We start from the raw sequence: 20,558 nt of genomic DNA, 5'->3' as shown, positions 1-20,558 counted from the left end.
AGATTATTTGCTGACTATCGGTAACATTTTGGTTTATTTCTTTAAAATTTGTTGGCTTTTGTAAACACATACATTTGGAATACATTTTATTATTCGACAACTGGCTTTAACGATTTCGGGTCACGACTGATATGTTATTTGTTATTTGCTTGCCAAAATATCGATATACAAAAAAGCAACATTTAGCTATGAAAACAGAGCATTCTGTCATCCTTAGAGGTCACATTCAGGAAACATTTTGTTTACTTTTGCAACTATTACATTATTATTATTATTATTGTAATTCATATTGTTACAATTCACGTGACGTTGCATAACAAATAGACGGTGATCGAATGTGAAGCGCTTCGTTTCAGGAAGGGGTATGTAATGTACTCAAATCATATGTTCCTGTGGTCCAAACACGTTGTGTGCGCTTTTATGAACAGTGAGAGCAAAAACTATTGGAATACCGAATATCATTTGGTTTGTGAGGCAATTGCTTAAGTATTTGAGCGATCATCTACTTTTATTTAACGGCTGAATTATAATATTGGGTTTTTGTTTTTTAGTAATGTTACTGCAATCCCACCGGATGAAAAAAAAAAAAACAATGTCTGTGTATGTTTGTTAACACAATCGCTGCCAGATCCGGTCTTGATTATACCTTATCTTAATCGGAAAGTAAACATGAAGTGTGCGGTTAGAAAATTTATAATAAGACCGGCTAGTGGCACAATGTACTTTTTAGTCAAATGGCTAATTTACTGCGTCATATTAATAATTGAGTCCGTATACAAATCCAGTTCTCAGATATGAATGCTATGAAAATCGCGCATAAGAAGTTAATATAGGCAGTTTATCTAGGGTTTAAATGAACATAACTATGACCGAATTATACACATTGACGTCATTCATGAAAAATACATGTGTATGGATTAACAACATAAACATACATCTGTCTTACGTTTTTAAATTTAATATCATACAAAGAAACTGTGGTCTGCTGACAATTTGCTAAAATATAATATTGGAACCATTTATTCCATTTATGTAGGGCTTATTATCCGATTCAACGAGAAACATCTGAAGCGTAGATATTTAATGATATGACTTTTAAATGATTTTTTTAAAAACAACTGATTTGTCCTCTGTCGTCACGTACAATGACTTGGAAACTACAGAGCTCTTTTTGTAAAGAACTTTATTTATTAGGATTGAGGAATGAGAGAAATGTTTTTGTACATAAACTACAAAAAAGTTCTATTTGTTTTCCTTTTCGTTTTTCAAGATAAAAGCTTTTGTTTCTACATATGTATGTTAAAGTCCTATGATAATTTTGTTTTCTATAAAGCTATTAATATGAATGATCTGATTACGAGAAAATGCCTTTAAGATCCGCTGTATGTTTGACCTTCAGTATTATAGTTTGATTACATTGTATTTCCTATATTCCAAGATTAATGGAACAATTTTACGACTAAGATTTTTTTAATCATAAGTTTTCGACTTTTACCCTGGTAGATGAAAATTGTCCAATTTATAGCAAGTGTCGTTTCAAAACAATTATAATTTTTATTGCAAATTTGAAAGCGGCCTAAATGGGTTAATATTCTCATCGTGTTTATGTATCTCTACATGTAGAACATTCAATTCATCACACACAGTATGTACAAAATACAAAAATGCCTAAACTTTGGGAGCACTTGAAGGCCCCATTAATTTTGCTATGCTATATATGATGCTCACATTGTGACTAATCCATCAATATTTTGATTATTCTATGACTGCGGATAAGTAGCTTAACTTATTAAAATTGGACTAAATTTGGTTAAAAACAATAATTTACATACAAATACATAAATTTGCGGGATAAGGGAATGATGCTGTCGATCTAGGAGATGCTGAGGAATGTCCGGGTCTGGGTCCGATAGTTTCTTTCATATGAGATGCTAAGTTCTTCACTAGCTCTCATTTGTTTCATTTAACTGCTGCCGAAGCGGCTTTCGCAAGCGTTCGCGACTTTCGCTTCTTCAACTTGGTCTTCACTTTGCGAACCAGACTGACGGTGTCTAACGATATGCCGCCGGCAGTGGTCGGTTTGTTGATCTGCACGGAGCTGCTGTTGCGGCGATACTGCACAGCGTTATCATCATCAACGACGGTAGTTGGACCACTCTTGAGGTGCACCAAACCAGCGTGACGCATCCGCCTCGATACTCCGCCAGCACTTCCAGCCACGGTGTTGCTGACTATCGATTGTTGAACTGCAGTCACCACAATGCCGCCAGTCTTAAATTTGCTAGCTGTTCGTCCCCCGGCGGACTGTTGTTGCAAGCCAACTGCAGATGCATTGTTCATTTGTTCGGTGCCCTTGAATATCAGTCGTTGCATTTGAGTCATTTGCTGTTTCTGTGCCGCGTTATTGTTGCCGCCAGAGCATCCAGTGTTGTTGCGTGTGCGCGAAAATCGCGTTACCAGCTGCGTTGTCTCTGCAATCTTGATAATGCTCGACTTGCGCTTGCCTTTCCCAGTACTCGCAACCACTTCACTATCGCTGGCGGTTTTTGTTCCTTTTTTGGGTTTGCTGGTGCGCATCTGCACATGCGAATCGTCCAACTTGACGCTGGTGCTGGTGCCGCCCATGAGGCGAGCGTGCATTGGTTGCAACTTCTTGTGTTCCTGCTGCCACATTAGCAACTTTTGTGAGCAGGCACTGCGAAGATGTAAATTACATTTTGTGAATTAGTATCGGAAATGAACAGAGAAGAAAGAGATAGGGAAGCCCCATAAATTATTGAGAGCAAGGTTGTAATCACGACACACTTTCATCTCTTGTACTTACTATCGTTTTTCGATAGTTTCTGTAGTGACAAATATCTGAGCGAAATGCTCATGTGCTGGCTGAACAAGCCCAAGCTCATCAATGGTAGACATTTTTAAAGAATTTAAACAGTAATCTATTGAAGCGATCCATAGATAGTATCACTCTTTACTCCCCCCCCCCCCCATAAATTATTGAGACAGCTTGTACTTACTATCGTTTTTCGATAGTTTCTGTAGTGACAAATATCTGAGCGAAATGCTGATGTGCTGGCTGAACAAGCCCAAGCTCATCAATGGTACACATTTTTAAAGAATTTAAACAGTAATCTATTGAAGCGATCCATAGATAGTATCACTCTTTACTCCCCCCGCCATAAATTATTAAGAGCAAGGTTGTGATCACGACAGCTTGTACTTACTATCGTTTTTCGATAGTTTCTTTAGTGACAAATATCTGAGCGAAATGCTCATGTGCTGGCTGAACAAGCCCAAGCTCATCAATGGTAGAAATTTTTAAAGAATTTAAACTCTTTACTTACTTGAATAAGTCCACTTGATCGACTTTGCGTGATCGACGTGGCGCACCTACATAAGCGGGCGGCAATGGAGTCGTTGCAGTTCCTCCTGCAGATGCCATCAGTTCCTTATTGCTAGCACCAAATACATTCTGCGCCTGTCCGCCTCCGGAACGCATCGCTGTGGCGGCAGCAGCAGCTGATGCCATTACGTTAGCTAACTGAGGATGTGCTTTGCATTGATTGCCCTTGTACCAGGCGAGAGGTCTGTTCTCCGGCTCGCCGTGTGCTCCCGTCCATATCTTTTTCTTCAATGACAACTTCAATTGCAAGTCGTCAGCGTTGCCACCATTTCTTTGCTGGGCAAGCGGTATAAAATTGCTAGGTACATTGCTACAATAAAGAGAAATTAGTCAGGCATAGTTTTGTATTTTTGAAACATCAGGGCAACAAACATAGAATAGATTTGTAATAGAATCGAAACAAGAATCGAACAGTAAATAGAACTAACCGATTTCGAAATAGGGCAATTTATACAAGCAGGTAAAAAGTTTCTTGGTTCATAATGAAATACTAAAGTAAACTGTTTCTTTTAGCATTCGGGTTCGAATAGCATGAAGAGAGGTTCATATCCTCTTTCTTTTCGAACGTTACTCACCGTCGTGGAGGCGCCCTGTATATCTTCACCGACGGCTTGGGCTCTCGAGCAAAGAAATTTGGCCTGGCATGGCCGCTTTCCTGATTGAGATTGTGCCAGGAGTAAGTGCGTCGAGCAGCAGGAGAAATTGCATGGCCTGTTTTCACTTGACTCACGCCCTCTTGTTGCTCAGGTGCTGTACGTGGCGTCAACTTATAGATTTCCAAGGTCTTAACGCCACCGGGCCCAGTTATCTTCGATGGTGTTGTCACGATCAACTCAGGCGGCATATGATGATGAACCGCTTTCGGTTTCTTCACTACCATATCACCGATTTCCTCGATGTAGCGTCGCTGCAACTCGCTCTGAAGTAATGTGTGACGCAATGGCGCCACTGCCCCGAATCCCTCTTTACCTGTTGGCGAAAGCTCCTCATCATCTGTAGAGAAATGCAAATCTGACCCCGGATCGGTGGTAGGCAAGTCAAGTGCTGTGCGCGCTACTTCGCCACGTTTCTTCAAGGGCTTGCTACGTACTCGCTGCCGTCGATTCTAAAATATATGAATATTGTTAGTGTTCCAGGAGCATTATGTATGTCTATGTAACACGATAAACCAGAGGACTTTATGTGAAAATCGGATGTGTATTATTATAATTTACGTAGCGGAATAATTTCATACATTTATACCCTTAAAGCAAATATAAGTGTATCGATTTAACGTTTTTTTTGTCGATTTCTAAATCCGAAATTCAAACTGATGAAAGTTGTGTGACCCTAAAAAATTGTAATACCTTATTCTTACGACGGAAAATAAAAATTCTTCTGTTTGCCAACCAAAGTCGCAAATTGCGATCGATTCGCGTTTTGCGATTAATCGTCTTCGATTTGCCTTTTTCGATAGGCATGAATTTCTTTTTCTTGATTTTCTTACGAGAGGATTGCTGCTTACTGGTTTGCTTGCTATCGCTATTAACATCCGTAGCTATATCCGATGATGACTGAGATACATTGCTCTCTGAACTGTCGAGGAGTTCTGTGTTCGATGGCCGTGTCGACTTAATTGTGGTTATTTGAACATGTGTATTGCTTGTTCCCACATTTTCATTGAGTGAACTTAGAGCCACTTCACCACCCGTCATACGCTTGTTGCTAATCGCTGTCTTGCATCCCAATTTATGACGACGACGCTTGAGTCGTGCCAGTGCTTTGAATTTGCGTTGGAGAACCGGGGAAAAGTAGATTTGGTCCAGAACGTGCATCACTTTATGCATTCGGCGTACACGAAACTAATGATGGTTGTGCACGAAAGCATTGATGACATACATATGCGACTGTGCATTAAGATAGACTCGATTTAGATGGCTCAACTAAATTGCATGATTTGTTAGGATATTTTTTACCTTCCCTGAATTAGAAACAGACTAACTCTGGAATGCAATTGAGCCGAACCTTCTAAATGCGGATACTCGAAGTGTGAACCAAACGAGAAAAAAACACCTACCTTACGAATTTCATTCATGACCTCAGGCGAACTGGGCGGCGCACGGATTGGTGCACAACAAGGACCTTCCAGGTCTGAAGCAGCTATTGAATGCTTGCCTTCATTGTCGGAACTGGAACTGCAGTTGCCCTCGTCACTAAATTATAAACAGAAGATGTGTTATTACAAATTTGTGATAATTCGATATAAGTCAAGTCTTAGATGTTTTGATTGACAAGATGGTATATTTTATACTCTATGGTATAATGTAAAAAATATAGTATATCAATATATCAAATATATAGCCATTTATACATTTTTTATATTTGTTTGGTCTATTAATTTGGTAAATAAACTCGATCCGTGTTGAGTGGTATATCTTATACGAAATAGTATATCAATATACCAAATATATAGTCATAGGTATATTTTAATATTTATTCGGTCAATTAATTTGGTATGTTTTAAGGGTGTATATCGCAGTCGAGCACACTTGTCTGTAGATTTAAACTTGTTTTGAGTTTTAATTATCTCCTTAGATCCGTTTTACCTGACATTTCATTACATTACAGTATACTAAACGTATAGAACTTGTATCAAGCTGTGCACTAAAATCTTACAAGTGTTATACATAATCTGAAATACTTACCTGGAGTAATCCGATAATGGAATATTTAACGGTTCATCGGCACTTGAGCCTTCGCGCATCAGTCTTTCAATTATTTTGGAGCGTAGTCTTTCCTGTTGTTTGAGTAAATTTAAAATCTATTGTAAATGTTAATTCATTAGGATTAGTGAAAAAAATACAGAGTTTCCAAAAAAATTAAAAGAAAAAATAAAATAAAAACAAATTATATGAATACACATTAATAAAATTGTTGTGGTTGGCAAAGCTGTCTGAAAACATAAAAAAATAATACTATGAATAATAATCTCTAACTACATCAATTGTTTTTTAGACGAGAATTTTATTTTACAGTACACGGCAAACTACAAAAATCGTACTTAGGCAATTAAAATAAAATAAAAAAAAACAATTGTGAGCAAATGAATTATGAATGTGCGTTTCGATGCTGTGCTGTAGATGCTTACTCTAAACATACAATAGTTTTATACTTAAATATATGTATACGTTTGTACATATATCTACATATATATATATAGATAGAAATATAAATATATATTTATAGAGATATGTTTCGAGTTTGATACATAAAGTGTTAATTGGTAACTCTAGTATTTTGAAAAAAAATTAGAAAAACTGCGATGAACGATAGACAGCATTCAAATTCAATATTTGGCAACATTTGTTTTCGTTAATATTTGACATAGGATTGGATTATATATAACCTGAAGCCAATGCTAAACGCACATTCAATCTTCAAGATATGGTTGTGTCAGGAATATAGTCAACAATATAGATTAGCTAAATATAAAAGTCCAAACACACTTCTGATATAGTAAAAATAGACGAGTGAGATTCTTATTTTTTTTTGTTGGCACCATCAATACTGCTAAACTGTACTTTAGCTATAAATAATATTTAGAGCGGGCCAACCAAAATTAGTATGAACAATATTTACTAATAATTAAAAGGTGCCGCTTAAACAAACGGTTTAGCAGAATTCGAACAAGGAAAGCGATATATCGAAACTATCGAGGGTTTGTTTGTTTGAAGCATCGCAAAAATCGATGTTTTGGCAACACTAAAACACAACATTTCTAAATTTACAACAAAAAGCGGTTAGCTGGCGATATGTTCAGTGTAACGAGAATGGAAATCGTTTCCTAGGAGACACTTTTCTCCACAGAACGTTTCACTTTGATCTTGTTGTCGCTTAGAATACATCCCTGATCAGCCATTTTTTGTAATTTCAATGCTTTCTGCTCGCGTTTCTCGCGTTTTCTTATCTTTTTAATTTGCTTAAATAATTTAGCATGTCGCTTTACTTTGTTCGGATTTTCATCACAATAGTCCAATAAAGTCTCACAAAATGCACGGCCCATGTGCTCATAATCCTGTCAAAAAAAAAAAAATAAAACGAATTTGTAACTATCGATGTACTATCGCATACGGTATCGCATACCTGTGTGTTAAAATGAGTTCCTTTTCGCGAGCCCAGCGAGGAACCGCCAAAAGAAGCCTCGATTGTATAGCTGTTTGTAATGCCAAGCATCCAGACAACAATGCGTCCAGTGCCTTCTTTACTTCGCTGAATTTTAAATTTGCAACTTTCAAACGAAAACTGTCGAACAACACAAAAACATTAAACGATAACAAAAAAAAAGTTAGCTAAAGATCTTAAGCCCACCCGATCAGCGCTGTTTTTGTGCAGCATCAAGGGAAAGACCTGCTCGGTAAGTCTCTTCTCCGGATTGCGTTTATTTTCACAGCCATATATAAATATATTGTGCTTGCGTGAATGGGCGTGCATATCACAATACATGGCAACTCCGCATTCTTCAATCAGTCTGAAAACGTAGATGGAAGATGTGTGATCAAGTAAAATCTTAAACAAATACATTACAAAAAAATTACCTTCTAATCATGGCTTTTGTATACCAAATCGATGGATATGTCTCTCGAATAACAGTTCGATACTGACGATTCAAGTCTTTACCAGTTAGCGAATTTCGAGTGTTTCCCACAATAACACCATCAGGGTTCAACATCGGCACCAGTTTGAAAATAAATTTATGACGCAAGCGTTTGGCAACCGTTGTGTCGCCAGTTATAAAGTCCATCAAACCCTTCATCATCCAGGACGATGGCGTCTCACTGGGATGAACACGAGCCGACACCACTATTGATTTCTTGCGCTGTCAATGGAATGTTTTTTTAGTAAACAATTATTCCAAAAGGAGAGCAGATAATGATAATTTTACTTACGCGCATTATATCCTCATTATTGGATGGTGCCGTGACGGTGAGATAATATACATTATTGCCAGCTAGTGTGCGACAAAGAAGCCGGAGCTTACAAAATTTGGATTTTACCGGATGTCGCTGTATCTCCATTAGATAGTCCTATTAACGAGATAGTACAAATTGAATGTGATTATATTTTAGGTTTTTTTAGTGTTCTGAACATACTTGTAGATCGCTGTAGGTGTAAGGATAACTGTGGGCAAAATACACGGTGTCATCATCGTGCTCAAACTCGATGGTGAATGTCAATGTGTAGCTTGAATTGTCCTCATCCTCCTCATTAGTGTTATTGCTTCTACGAATGAATATTGAAGTCGTTATTAATTGTTGATGGAAGTGGAAAACTATCGATGTTTTTTTTGGTTTAATCGATAGTTTGCCAACTCCAACCGTATGTAAATACTTACTCATCGTCATTGCGATAGTATGAAATGTTATTGCCACATCGACGCCATCCTTCGCTCTTCTCTTTAGCACCCAGCGTTGAGTACATGACGGGTCGCATGCCATCATTGTAAAGACTATCCGACTTGACCAGATTCACAATGGAAAAGCGATACAACATGTTGCGATGCGTGCGTCTAACGCGAAAATAGAACCACTGTTTGGATCGGCTCGTATAGAGATCGGGCCGTAAATATAGTTCATAGTAGGTGGGCGTGATCTGCACTGCTTTAGCTAAGTTGCCGGACTCAAAGCGTGACTCAAACTCCAGACTATCGTACTCCTCGGCGTTCATTGGATGGCAGTTGGTCACAAATTTGGCACCACCCACGGCTGAGCGACTAAACTGCATTTGGGGAATATCATTGGAAATGGGTTGAGATTGAAACGATGATGTGGTTTCATTAGTACTATCGATATCTGGACTGGGCGGCGGCGACTTGTCGTTGCTTAGTTCAACAAAGGTGCTGCTAGTATTGATGCTTTTTGTACTTAAATGCGATAACCCCAAAATATCTGACGAACACGTTACAGGCTCAAATCCGCGTCGTCGCCCTCTTGCAACAGCTGCAACTGCTGCCGCCATGCTCACCGTTTGTTTGGGCGATGAGGATTGAGCCAGTTGTCCTGTTGCTTCAGGCATTTTGTTTTCAGAAGCTGAGGGCAATTTCAGTTTAAGTATTCGTCGATATAGACACATTAAATATATGTACGTGTTATACATAAGTATGTTCAAATATACAGTTTCTATTTCAAAAATATTAATATTCATTTCATTTATATTCATAAATGTACAAAATCTACAGTATTATATACTGATATCTATCCATCAAATAACTATTTATCTTAAAGTTTGCTTGCTAAAAGGAACAGCATTGTATGCTCTAAAGTCTTGGTAAATTGTAAATATTTAAAAAAAAGTTCGAATTAAGGAAAATTCAAGAATTCTCTTTAAACACTTTAAAATCAAAAGGAAAATCGTTGTTTCGAAGTTTTTCTTTCCAGAATACTAATTCTGTGTTTTGTGCCTATGCTAAGAAAAGTTTAGTCTAACATATCTATCTTGGCATAAAATACATAAATGCCTTGGTGTTGGTCTGTACTTTAGAGTGTGATCTTTCATCGGCTATCTTACATGGTAGGACGCTCTCGGTTTCATCTCCCACTAGAGTATCCGTCTCAGATACAGAGCTTGAACTGGTGCTGGGAAGTTTGTCAGCACCACCGGCCAGACGACCAGATGAGCATTCGCTATCGCTCATCAATATATCATCGAGAACATTATGATTATGCTCTGCTTCACCATCGATGGCAGCATTGCATTTCTTGCTTGGATTTGATAGGGATTTGTCGCTGGTGGTTAAGCGGGAGGGGATTTGGAAAGCAGCTTCCAAACGCGATATGTTTGATTTAGGGATTCGAAAAGGTGTCACAGCATATCTGTTATTCTGTACCTTGCTTGATGTTGAGTTGCAAGTGGTTGGTGGAGGCTGCTGCTGCTGCTGGTGTTGGGTCTGCGGCTGATCATTCTCGATGATCTTGTCGATGATCATCGTCTTGGGCACTTTTTTGCCAAACTCACTGAGCACGTAATAAGGGGAAGCCGGCTTGTATTCAGTACTATTGCTAGTCCAAATATCTTCGATATCGCTGGATTCTTGGGGGGCAGTATTTGTGCCAAAGCATTTTTTCTTGCTTTCACTGAGATTGGAAGGACAGTTGAGAGTTGTTTGCTCGCCTACTTGTCTTGTCTCTTTGCCCTCGCCACTTGTGTCGCCGTCATCGTCTTCTTCATCTTGCGAGTTGCTCGTCGAGCGATCGTCGACGCTATTCAATATCTTCGATATGCTATTCAATTGACCCTTTGTATTTCGCATCGTCATTCGTCGACTGAGTGGTGTGAAATCGTTTCTCGAGTCTGAAGAATCATCGGAATCTTCGCTAGACTTATCCTCAGCTTTGGATTTGACATTTGAGTTTTCCTGTTTCGATTGTTGAAAGTCATTTAAACAATTAAAGGAGAGCATGTCCCTACTATGAGTATGTATAACAAACCATCTCTGGCCCAACCCAAAATGTCAAATTAATTTGTGCCGACGGTGCATGCTGGCAAAAATGTACAAAGATATGGCAGATGGCATATGAACTACTCACATAGTTGACGGCACTTATAGGACAATAAGTGAACACAATAATACCATTTTCCTCTCCTACAGGACGCGGCTTCAGCTCATTGCCTGTTGGCACATTAAGTGGTTCTGCTTGGGGCGGAACATAGGGAATGTGTACAACTCGCTCCTCAATGACCTGGGGGGCCAGGAAACAGTCCAACAGTTTAACAAATTATATTAATGCACTTGATGTTTACTCACCTGACATTCTATCGGCCATCTGGGGGCCTGCTGTGAGCAATCATTGTCCTTGTCCTTCGGCAGTGCGAAAAGATCGCGCGGTTCTTTCAGTCGTGCAATAGGTCTCAATGTCTTTTCATCAGTGTTAAGAACTAATTGATTAGTCTTCAGACCTTTCGATAGAAAATTTCCAAGGAAGCCAGCTATAAGGCATTTAATAAATTAACAACATTTCTAATGAGTAAACTCGAAATAAAAACTAAGTGCAAAGTTATATTGCTTTCAAGCTCAATTTTTATCCTAATTAGCACTGTACAAAACGTGATTGTGTTTCGATGTGTAAATACTAAAACTTGCTTTGATTAATACTCGGATTATTTACATTTAACAGATTGTTGAAAAGGCAACTTTAAATTCACATCTTTGGTACGTAGAGATCGATTCAATAGTAAATTAGTTTGTTTCGCAACAAGATTGAATTATTGAAAAGACAAAGTTAAAGTTATTTTATATAAAACAGGTGGGAAATTTCTTTCACATGGGGAAATTCTTCTCAATGCGTATACGAGATTTGTGCACTGTCATGGTCAATTTTCATAGGGCAACGTATTTAACAATTGTTTTATGGGAAATATCGGCACGATCGAGTTGTGAATTCTTAGTGTTGTTTCGAACCGTTAAAGTTTGTTATGTACATTTCAATTGAATGCGAAAGATAGTGATTACAGAGTTTATTAACAATTGTTTTTATTAATGTTGACATTCAATTTTGTAACTGAAAAGGTTGTAGACCTTTCGAAGTAAAGTGTTATTATAGATATAATTAATTTACACTTTTCATATATTCACTTTGTTTGCTACAGACGTATTGTTTTTTATATTGCCTTTGTTATCATATTAACACGTCTCATCGACATTAACATATTTATGTGATGAGCTAATTTGAACACTGTTCAGTGTTACCAATAGTTGTCTTACCAGCAAAGACTCCAATGTATTGGTTTTGTTTATTTGATTTTCCGTATTTTCACCTGTTAACAGCACATGCAAAGTGCACTTTTCGAATTGCACAAACCGAACGCGCTAAAAGTGTCAACGGTATGTTCGAAATGTGTGTTTATACACAAACTTATTTGACGATTTGAAAAAGAAAGCATAAAAATGCGAAAAAAAACTAAATACTTTGTGAGGCCCAATTCTCGAGAAATAATTTTTTACTAATTGCTGTCGTCGAGATGGTGCGACGTTGCTGCTTGCTGGTTGCTGGTTGTTCGCTGTTTGCTGTTGACTAAAACAGAGAATTGTTTGAATATGTTGAATGTTTCATTCGAGGCAGCAGCAGCTAGCCTCTCGTCGTCAATATGTACAATTGTAGCTATCATCTCCCCTCAACCCCTTGCCAAATGGCGTTTTCTCCTCCTCATTGCCCCCACAGTGGCCAACGGGGCTAAAGAAGAAGCAAAATGAGAAGCAACGCCATCAAGTAGCAGTGAATATTATTTATTGTCGATGAGGAGAGCCGCTGCCACAGAGCAATATAATAACAGAAGCAGCAGCAGCAGCGAAGCTTTCATTTTTGCACTTGCACCGGTAAGAAGCATTCGATTCGATTCGATTCGACAATTTTGCGAGCTTTCCTTTCTCCTTGCCTCGGAGCAGTCGATGGCAGCTTTTGGCAATTAAACATAAACAAACACATTGATGCCAGAGAATCTATTGAAATATCTGTTCGAAACAAGCGAAAAACACACATACATATATACAGACGATCGTACGTACATCAAATGTACATGTGGAAGAGTAATTCAAATAATGAATGATGCGTGAATAGTTTCATTAATCAATGTCTCTAAAATCAATCAAAATAGTTCAAGTCGGGCGATATTACGATACTTTATTTCCTTTCTTTTGGATATTAATACTATTTACCATCATCATACATATCAAACTTCTCTGAACAATGAACATCCGATATGCATTTTAAGACTAGACTTCTAAAATTCGCCAGATATATTAATTCACAATAATTTCGTAGCAAATGTGCATTTAAGACGAGCGATATTCTGTTACTTTTTATTTCTTTTCTTTTTGATATACATAAATATGTATAAATTACCTATACCAAATAAATACCAAACTTCTTTAAACAGTTAAGACTTGGGTTTAAAAATCGGATTCAGTCGGGAATATCAATGTACAATATTTTCGTAGCTAATGTACAATTAAGGCAAAGGATATTATGATACTCTACTTCCTTATTTTTTGAATATATGTAGGTACCAAATACCAAATAAATACCAAACATCCGATATGTATGTTAAATTGTTATTCTCAAATTCGACAGAAATATTAATGTATAATAATTTCGTATTTAATGTAGCGTGTATGTAGCTACATTGTTTGTTTTAATATGCACTTTGACACATTTTATGGACGTACATGTGTGTAAGATATGAGTATTTTTGCATTCGTAAAAATGTGTATGTACATACATATATGTACATAAATATATATGTACATATATGTCACTTTCCACCCAGAGCAATGTTCGCATGATGTGTGCTTGCTTCGGGTTATATTGATAAATATTTATTATACATATGCATACATACATACATATATGTATGTACGTACTGTCAGAAATGTATTCAGGTACATACATACATACATATATGTATGTGTGTATGACTGCTGCGTGCATGCTACATACATATTTATGAACATGTACATTTTTATGGATGTTCATATATAGCCACATTTTGGGTTCATTCACATCGCCTCCGTACGTACATACGTACATACATATGTATGTAATTGTGTATGTATGTATGTTGTTGGTAACAAGGTAAACTTAAAGGTGCCAATACGGCGCATTTTCCTCCTCCTGTGAAATTGCAACCAATAGAAATAAAACTTTGGCTGTACAGCAGAGAGACATCACTCATATGCCAACAATATTCGTGCTATAATTATTTTGCTGCAATTAATTTATATATGTTCATTTCGTGCTTCTAAAACATTTTTCATTGAATCTAAGACGTTGATGTTTTATTAGCTGTTCTCCTTTTCAAATTATGCGAATTGTGCTAAAGAGTCCGTGAATTGCACACAACTTATATTATGAAAGATTCTTGAAATGCAGCCAGTCATTGAAATGTGGATGAGAAATGTAATAATTCAATGATCTAATGTAATTCAATTTAACAATCTTGAAAGTGATCAACCTTTGATATTATTATTGCTTACTATTGCATTTATTTTGTGCTATATCTATCATATCAACAAGAGAAAGTTCGTCATCAGCAATCAATATTTTGTTGGACAAGCTTTCGACAAATCGTTGTGGACATAAAGTTGTTTATTTCCCAACTATGTAGGTTTATTGAACACACATTAATTCGAATTGAACAGGTAGAAATTAAAACCTAGTTGGGTCGGCTTACCAATATTGCCAATGCCTAATTGCCTCAGAAAACAATTCACCCCAATAAGATAGTGTGTTAATTTTGTTTGGATTGTTGTCATAACAGCGCGACAGCAACAACATTTTGCAATGAGTAAAGCATTCCTTCACTCAACAGCAACAGCAACAACACTAACAACAACAACAACAACAACTACACAAATGCCAATCTACTAAATGTTCTCCACATATTTACCTTCTTTTCCAGATCGATTTTGGTGGAGCAAATCATTGCTAGCTAGAGCTACATTTTGGAACAACTACGATTTGGTATGAATCTCAGATAGCAACAACAACAACAAAACTACCGTGGTGCCCTTAACACAATCAACTTGAACAATTTAGAAATTAAGCAATGTGAGTATTAGTTGATTAGTTTTTCTTGGAAGTATAAATAATAAGTATTTCTTAGAATATTTGGGAATGGACGGAAACCAAACTAATTATTTTCATGTTTCATATTGTGTGGTTATTTTATATTCCCTCAAAAGAATATATTAATATAAATAATATTATATTATCATAGTTTCGCTTCCTATATGTTGCTGTCTCAAAGATAAACTAAGATTATTTTGTTGGCCTGGTCGAATTATCTTGTAAAATCTAGAACCAATTTTAAATTTTCTCAACCTTTTCTAGTCAAGTTTCACATGCACAGTTAATGAACGGAATATCAAAATATATACACAACTTATAGCTAGTGAGAGGATGAACTTAAGAGCAACCTTGAATCAAATGTCGTGTAAAACAAAGAAAGCTGGTAACATTGAAAACTTTTGATTGAATATTACCTCCATTGGATGCTGTTAGTGTGCAAACTGGAAACAGTTGAGCCTGCAAGTATTGAACACGACCGCCGCTGAATCCGTTCATATCCATCATGAATATTACTCGTTAGTGGTTATTTTATGCACAACAAAAAAAAAGGGGAAAAAAACTTCCAAGCATTGAACACAATAATTGTATTAACTTCTTGTCAACTTCTGATCATTATTTGTGGCCACATTCAAAAAATCCATTGCAGTTGTAGTTGCAGTTGCAGGTTGCAGGTTGCAGATTGCAGATGATACGATACAAAGACGAAAGACAAAAGAAAAAAAATCCCGTCTACTCTTGTAGTAGGTTCATTTACATTCCACTCTTATACTCGTCCGTCTACTAGCGGCGTTTTATGCGGCATTTCGTCGCGTTGTGCAAAATCGAACTGAGTCGTTTGTCGTCGTTCTGAGCCATTGAGGTCGCACACTAAAATCGGCAACTGTTATAAACAAATAAACAAACAAACAAAGACAAGCTAGTCGCTATCGTTGCCTACTATTCTCTGTTCTGTTCTCTGTTCTCAGTTCCAAGACGAAGTACAAGGTAGACCTACTCTACTCGAGTCTGTAGTTTGATTTACGCTCTAAATGTGAAACACAAAAAACAAAAAAAAAACCCAAAATAAGTATATGCACTACCAACCAAGCAGCCAACCAGCCTTGGATACCTTGGTTGGTAATCGCTTTGCCATAAACTACGTTGTACAAATAATGGATGGCGCCCCACGCCCCCCCCGCTCCACACTGCCACCTTCGACCGCGATTGGGGTTCAAATCGACGCCACGTACGACAAATCTGATGCCATCAATTAATTTGTCAAACAAAACAGAAAACAAAACTCTGATGTATGTCAATTTCTGGGTGTACCACACAACTATGAACAGCGATCGTGTTTCGATTCGATGCTGCGATGCTGCTTTTGCTTTTGGACATATACCAAACAGGTGTCGCGACAATTTGCTAGCTAAAGTGTCAGCCAGGCAGGCAGGCAGGCAAGCAAATCGTCCCCAGCAGAGGCAGCAGCATCGCAATTATATCACCCAAGAGCAGGCGGCAATGATCTTGATCACAATATTTATGTATTTTCTATTTTGGCACGCTGCTGTCGTGGCTCTCAAGGTTAGCGTGTTTAAGAGAAAATTCTTATATGTAACATTTGTTTACTGAATTGGCCCAATGTAGCCAATTTGTACGATTTGTATACCAAGTACAATTTCATCGGCTGCAACCGGGTATACTATAATCTCGGCTAATCTCTTTTGGAATCCATTGTATTCTATATCCTATTATTGTTCTACAATTTGTTGATGCTTCTAATGAATAACATTTCGGGATAGTAGACTTCATATTAGTCCCTTTCTGGGGAATGCAGAAAAATTCTTGCCTTAAATTTGACCACAAAGTATCTCAAAGATTTTTTGGTTTACACGAAAATTTCCACTTTACAACAATTTTGAATTGCAAAATCAATTTTTGTGATTTTGAAATAGCTTCGGACAGCCGACGACGACAAACGCTAAAGCAATTTAAGATATTTAAGAAATCGATGGTCGAGCTATTATTGCCTACAGTGATTGCCGTCTATTTGTTATTGAATTCTCTACATTTGAAAATTTGAAGCGCAATGCATGTCGAAACGGTTTAGCCAAGACACTCGAATACGAAATATCCTGTAACTATAATCTTAAGTAATACTAAAAAAGGAAATTTGTATTTAATTTGTAATCAAATGTGGCGTTGAACTCTATCACCATGAATGCGATTTTTATTTTCTGATCATCATCATCTAATTTATAGCATCTTCTCAAGACAGAATATGAATTGTAGCTCATTGCCGTCAACAATGCTCTGCAAATCCCTTGGGATTTTTGACAATTGCTTTTCAAAACATTTAAGCAAAATGTTTTCATTTAAGAAATGTCACGATTTTATTTTTAAACTCATTTTATGAGTCGCGCGACAATTTATTGCTCACATCTGTCCATGGTTACTGCAATGGGGTTCCATGAAGTACCAAATTGGCAACATCGTCCCACATTGAAGTCGCTTTTCGGATCAGAGGCGATTCCCGAGCGTATAGAGAGACCAAGTCAGCACTCTGGTCGATAGCTGCTTGTAGCAGTGATGCCAATAATCTTCTTACAAAAAAGATTGCTGCAGTGAAGTGCTGACTATAAAATACCTGTTCGAATTTGTCTTACAAGTTTCAATTCGCAAAGTTCGTTCCAAGCTGAGTTTAAAGCTAATGGGTAATTTCGTTTGTTTATTTAATGGTAATTCGATTTCTTAAATTATTTTAAATATGTATAGGTATTTTTGCTCTTATATAACATTAAAAAAAGCACATTTATGGTACTTTTTTTTTGATTCTCAAAAAAAAAACCTTTTTGACACAAGCCTAAAAAGTCTTCTTCATGAATGTAAAAATGGATAGGCCAGATATATATATGTATAAGATTACATATGCAAGGATACATCAAAAATTTAAAAATATCTTTTGAGAAATTGACTGTAGTTGTCACAAAACTAAAATGTACACAACTTATTAGAGATGCAGTTCACATACTGCACTTTTAAAGAATTTCAGATCAGATGCTATGAATGAAATCATGAACAAAAGAAGAAACTATGTGGCAACAAGTGCAGCAAAGTAATAGTTAATACTTAATGATAAATAATATTTAATGATGATCGCAACCAATACTCTCTGCTTCATCTACATTACAAATCTTGCAGCTATGCCATCAAAACCAGTTCAGTTTTTTATTTTCAGCCAAATAAACGAGGAACAACGTGTCAGTGTGTTATACTGAAGAAATAATAAAAAAAGAAAAGTAACAAAAAAAAATATTTTTTTTTAACTACAAATGTCGAGTATAAGTTTGACAATGTCTGTGCTTTGAAATTAGTATTTACAAATAATGGACATGAATATAAATGAAATAATTCCAAGTAAGTTTCGAGTTTCTGCGATACACTACCAATATTAGTAATTTGCTTAAAGCTTTTTAAAAGTTTGCATAGATTTAATTATTTCCGATATACTGTATAAGTCGAATATGTACAGTAAACTACATAAATTCTGTGTTCTTAGTTATCAAAAATATTTATTGAGCGATGCTTAAATAAACTACCCTAGAATGCGGTGAAACACAGATTTGCTTTGTTAAAAACAATAAGGAGGGCTACAGTCGACTGTAAAATACCATTTTGAATAAAAAGTATACGTATTTTGAATCAAAAATATATATAAATACTAAATTATACCGAATATAATATTTGATATATCGTTGAGGTACAATACATTCGAAATATACCAAAGAGGTCAGATTGTCACACAGAAGTATTTCAAGTATTTCGATCGCAATCAAATTCTCAATCAATCAAATATAGAAATTATTTTCTGTTCTAAAATTCAGACAAATCTATATTGTCACGACTGTTGATCAAGAATATACGTATACACTTCATGGGGTCGGAGATACCTCCATTTGCCTGTTACATACATTTCATAGACCCACAAAGTTATAATACCATCCTATGGTATGGGTGGCGGGTACAAAAATACCAAACACCATGTGCTTAGTCATTTTCTGCTGGCAGCCATTGTAAGGGGAAATACCCTTTGTACTTTTGGATACTATTTATGGTACACTTCGCTGTACTGTTTATATAATTGATTGACTTGGATATTTTTAATTGTTATTCAACATTCACACGGTTGGTTAAATAAGTGTTTTGTATTCTGCTTACGACTGTAACTTTCTTTCTGGTCTTCGCATTTGTTGGTGCTTTAAATACAAGTTTAAAAATGTTTGCGAAAGTTTTGTTTGCTTACAAATAGGGTGAGAAGATCTCGATGTCGCAATCTCTTATCAAAAACAATTTAAGAATTTGTTTGGTCAAATGCATTCACAAACTGTTGCACATTGTAAAACGTATTAAAATAATTTCTAATTTAGGACACGCTTGAATAAATTTAAAATGTTGCGAATTTGATTTTCATGAACTCTGCGCTCTCGCTTCGGTCATAATTCAACTAGCGTAAATATTTAATAAATAAATTGGAACTTACCATCGCACTGCTTTTGATATTGTGATTCAATGTTTTCATGTGCCGCCCTCGCCGCCCAATTGTCCTTGGCGCACTTCTGCATGTTGTTCCGCTGATCCTGCCCAGAATCCACGACGCTCTCCTCGCCGCACAAATGTTTGCTTCTATCGAATTCTGTACGAGTAAAAATTTATGGTTACGATTAGCTGAACAATTTTTAAATTCGTGTTGGTTTTTTTGTTTTCAAACGTATTTTCTCGTGTTCATATCAAACTTGTATTCTGCCTGTGTATGTGTGTTGACAACAGATAATCTCTTGGCCTGCTCTGAATTCTGAATTCTGTTCAAAAAATAAATTTGTCAATTGTTCCCCAACACACTTTGATGTTGATTTCGAATTTTCGGCTCTTATTTAAAGCAAGTTTATTTGATTTTAGTTGAAACCATATTGTATCTAATTATAATGTCCCTTGATAGTCCTTGTTTTATAAATATTTCAACTTGTAATCCTTTTAAAGTGTCCTATTCTTGTAAATTAGATAAACGAAACGTCTTAGACATTACGATATTTCAAATATTTCTTTATTAAAAGATGATTACAATGTACAGAACATTAAACATATCCATGTAACTTAAAGATATATTTTTGGAATATCTAAAGACGCCCCTCGACAGAAATTTCGTAAAAGAATTTTGGAGTAAGAGCTGAAGAGAACTATTTACCGTATTTGATACATATTGTTTCATAGTCCGCAGTCTTTTTCGCGTCTTTGACGACTGAAATAATTGTGAAAGTCTATTTATAGATATCGACTACGTCAGCAGGCCAACTGCTAAACCGATTCCATTTGTTTGGTCGATAACTACTGCACAAGCGACAACAGCCAACGGCCAACAACCAAAAGTAGCAGCAACAAAAAACAATAACAATAGCAACGGCAATGGCGAATAAACATATTGGTGTCAGAGAGTCTTCGGCTCAGTTTAAACAGCATTGTAACTCTAAAACTAAAACTCTTCAATAAGTGGCCGCAATCAATTTAATAGTGGCAGAATTTTA

The 20,558-nt window shown here is 36.5% G+C and overlaps 2 protein-coding genes across 12 annotated transcripts in view; one reads left to right on the top strand and one right to left on the bottom strand.

Moving 5' to 3' along the window:
- The first annotated feature begins 203 nt into the window (after window positions 1-203).
- LOC117578082 (glutamine-dependent NAD(+) synthetase) overlaps window positions 204-20,558 on the top strand; it is a 30,425-nt gene continuing 10,070 nt past the window's right edge. Inside the window, exons 1-2 of the mRNA XM_034263242.2 lie at window positions 204-362; window positions 14,834-14,982. The gene's annotated coding sequence lies outside the window, so the exon portion shown is untranslated. The remainder of the gene's footprint in view (window positions 363-14,833; window positions 14,983-20,558) is intronic.
- LOC117578080 (cytosolic carboxypeptidase Nna1) lies at window positions 1,512-19,793 on the bottom strand. Of its 11 annotated transcripts, XR_007955676.1 has the most exons (18): window positions 15,417-15,819; window positions 11,184-11,365; window positions 10,966-11,118; window positions 9,947-10,793; window positions 8,775-9,468; window positions 8,533-8,662; window positions 8,329-8,466; window positions 7,978-8,258; window positions 7,751-7,910; window positions 7,526-7,684; window positions 7,292-7,457; window positions 6,088-6,205; window positions 5,460-5,595; window positions 4,750-5,244; window positions 3,979-4,508; window positions 3,345-3,713; window positions 1,833-2,695; window positions 1,513-1,766 (listed from the first exon to the last, which is right to left on the bottom strand). XR_007955676.1 is itself a non-coding variant. In XM_052008438.1 (17 exons), exons 1-17 carry the CDS (start codon window positions 15,505-15,507, stop codon window positions 1,960-1,962), a joined length of 5,385 nt encoding a protein of 1,794 aa, XP_051864398.1. In that variant the 5' UTR covers window positions 15,508-15,819; the 3' UTR covers window positions 1,512-1,959. The 11 variants fall into 11 exon arrangements, 10 of the variants coding, with proteins under 10 accessions (XP_051864398.1, XP_051864400.1, XP_051864401.1 ...); XM_052008438.1 differs by having other exon boundaries at window positions 1,512-2,695; XM_052008440.1 differs by having other exon boundaries at window positions 1,512-2,695; window positions 6,088-6,182; window positions 7,293-7,457.

The sequence above is a fragment of the Drosophila albomicans genome, chromosome X (genome assembly GCF_009650485.2).
Source record: "Drosophila albomicans strain 15112-1751.03 chromosome X, ASM965048v2, whole genome shotgun sequence".
Classification (NCBI taxonomy): Eukaryota; Metazoa; Arthropoda; class Insecta; order Diptera; family Drosophilidae; genus Drosophila; species Drosophila albomicans.
Note: the sequence above shows the minus strand (reverse complement) of the source record. Positions and strands in the feature narration are given on the sequence as shown.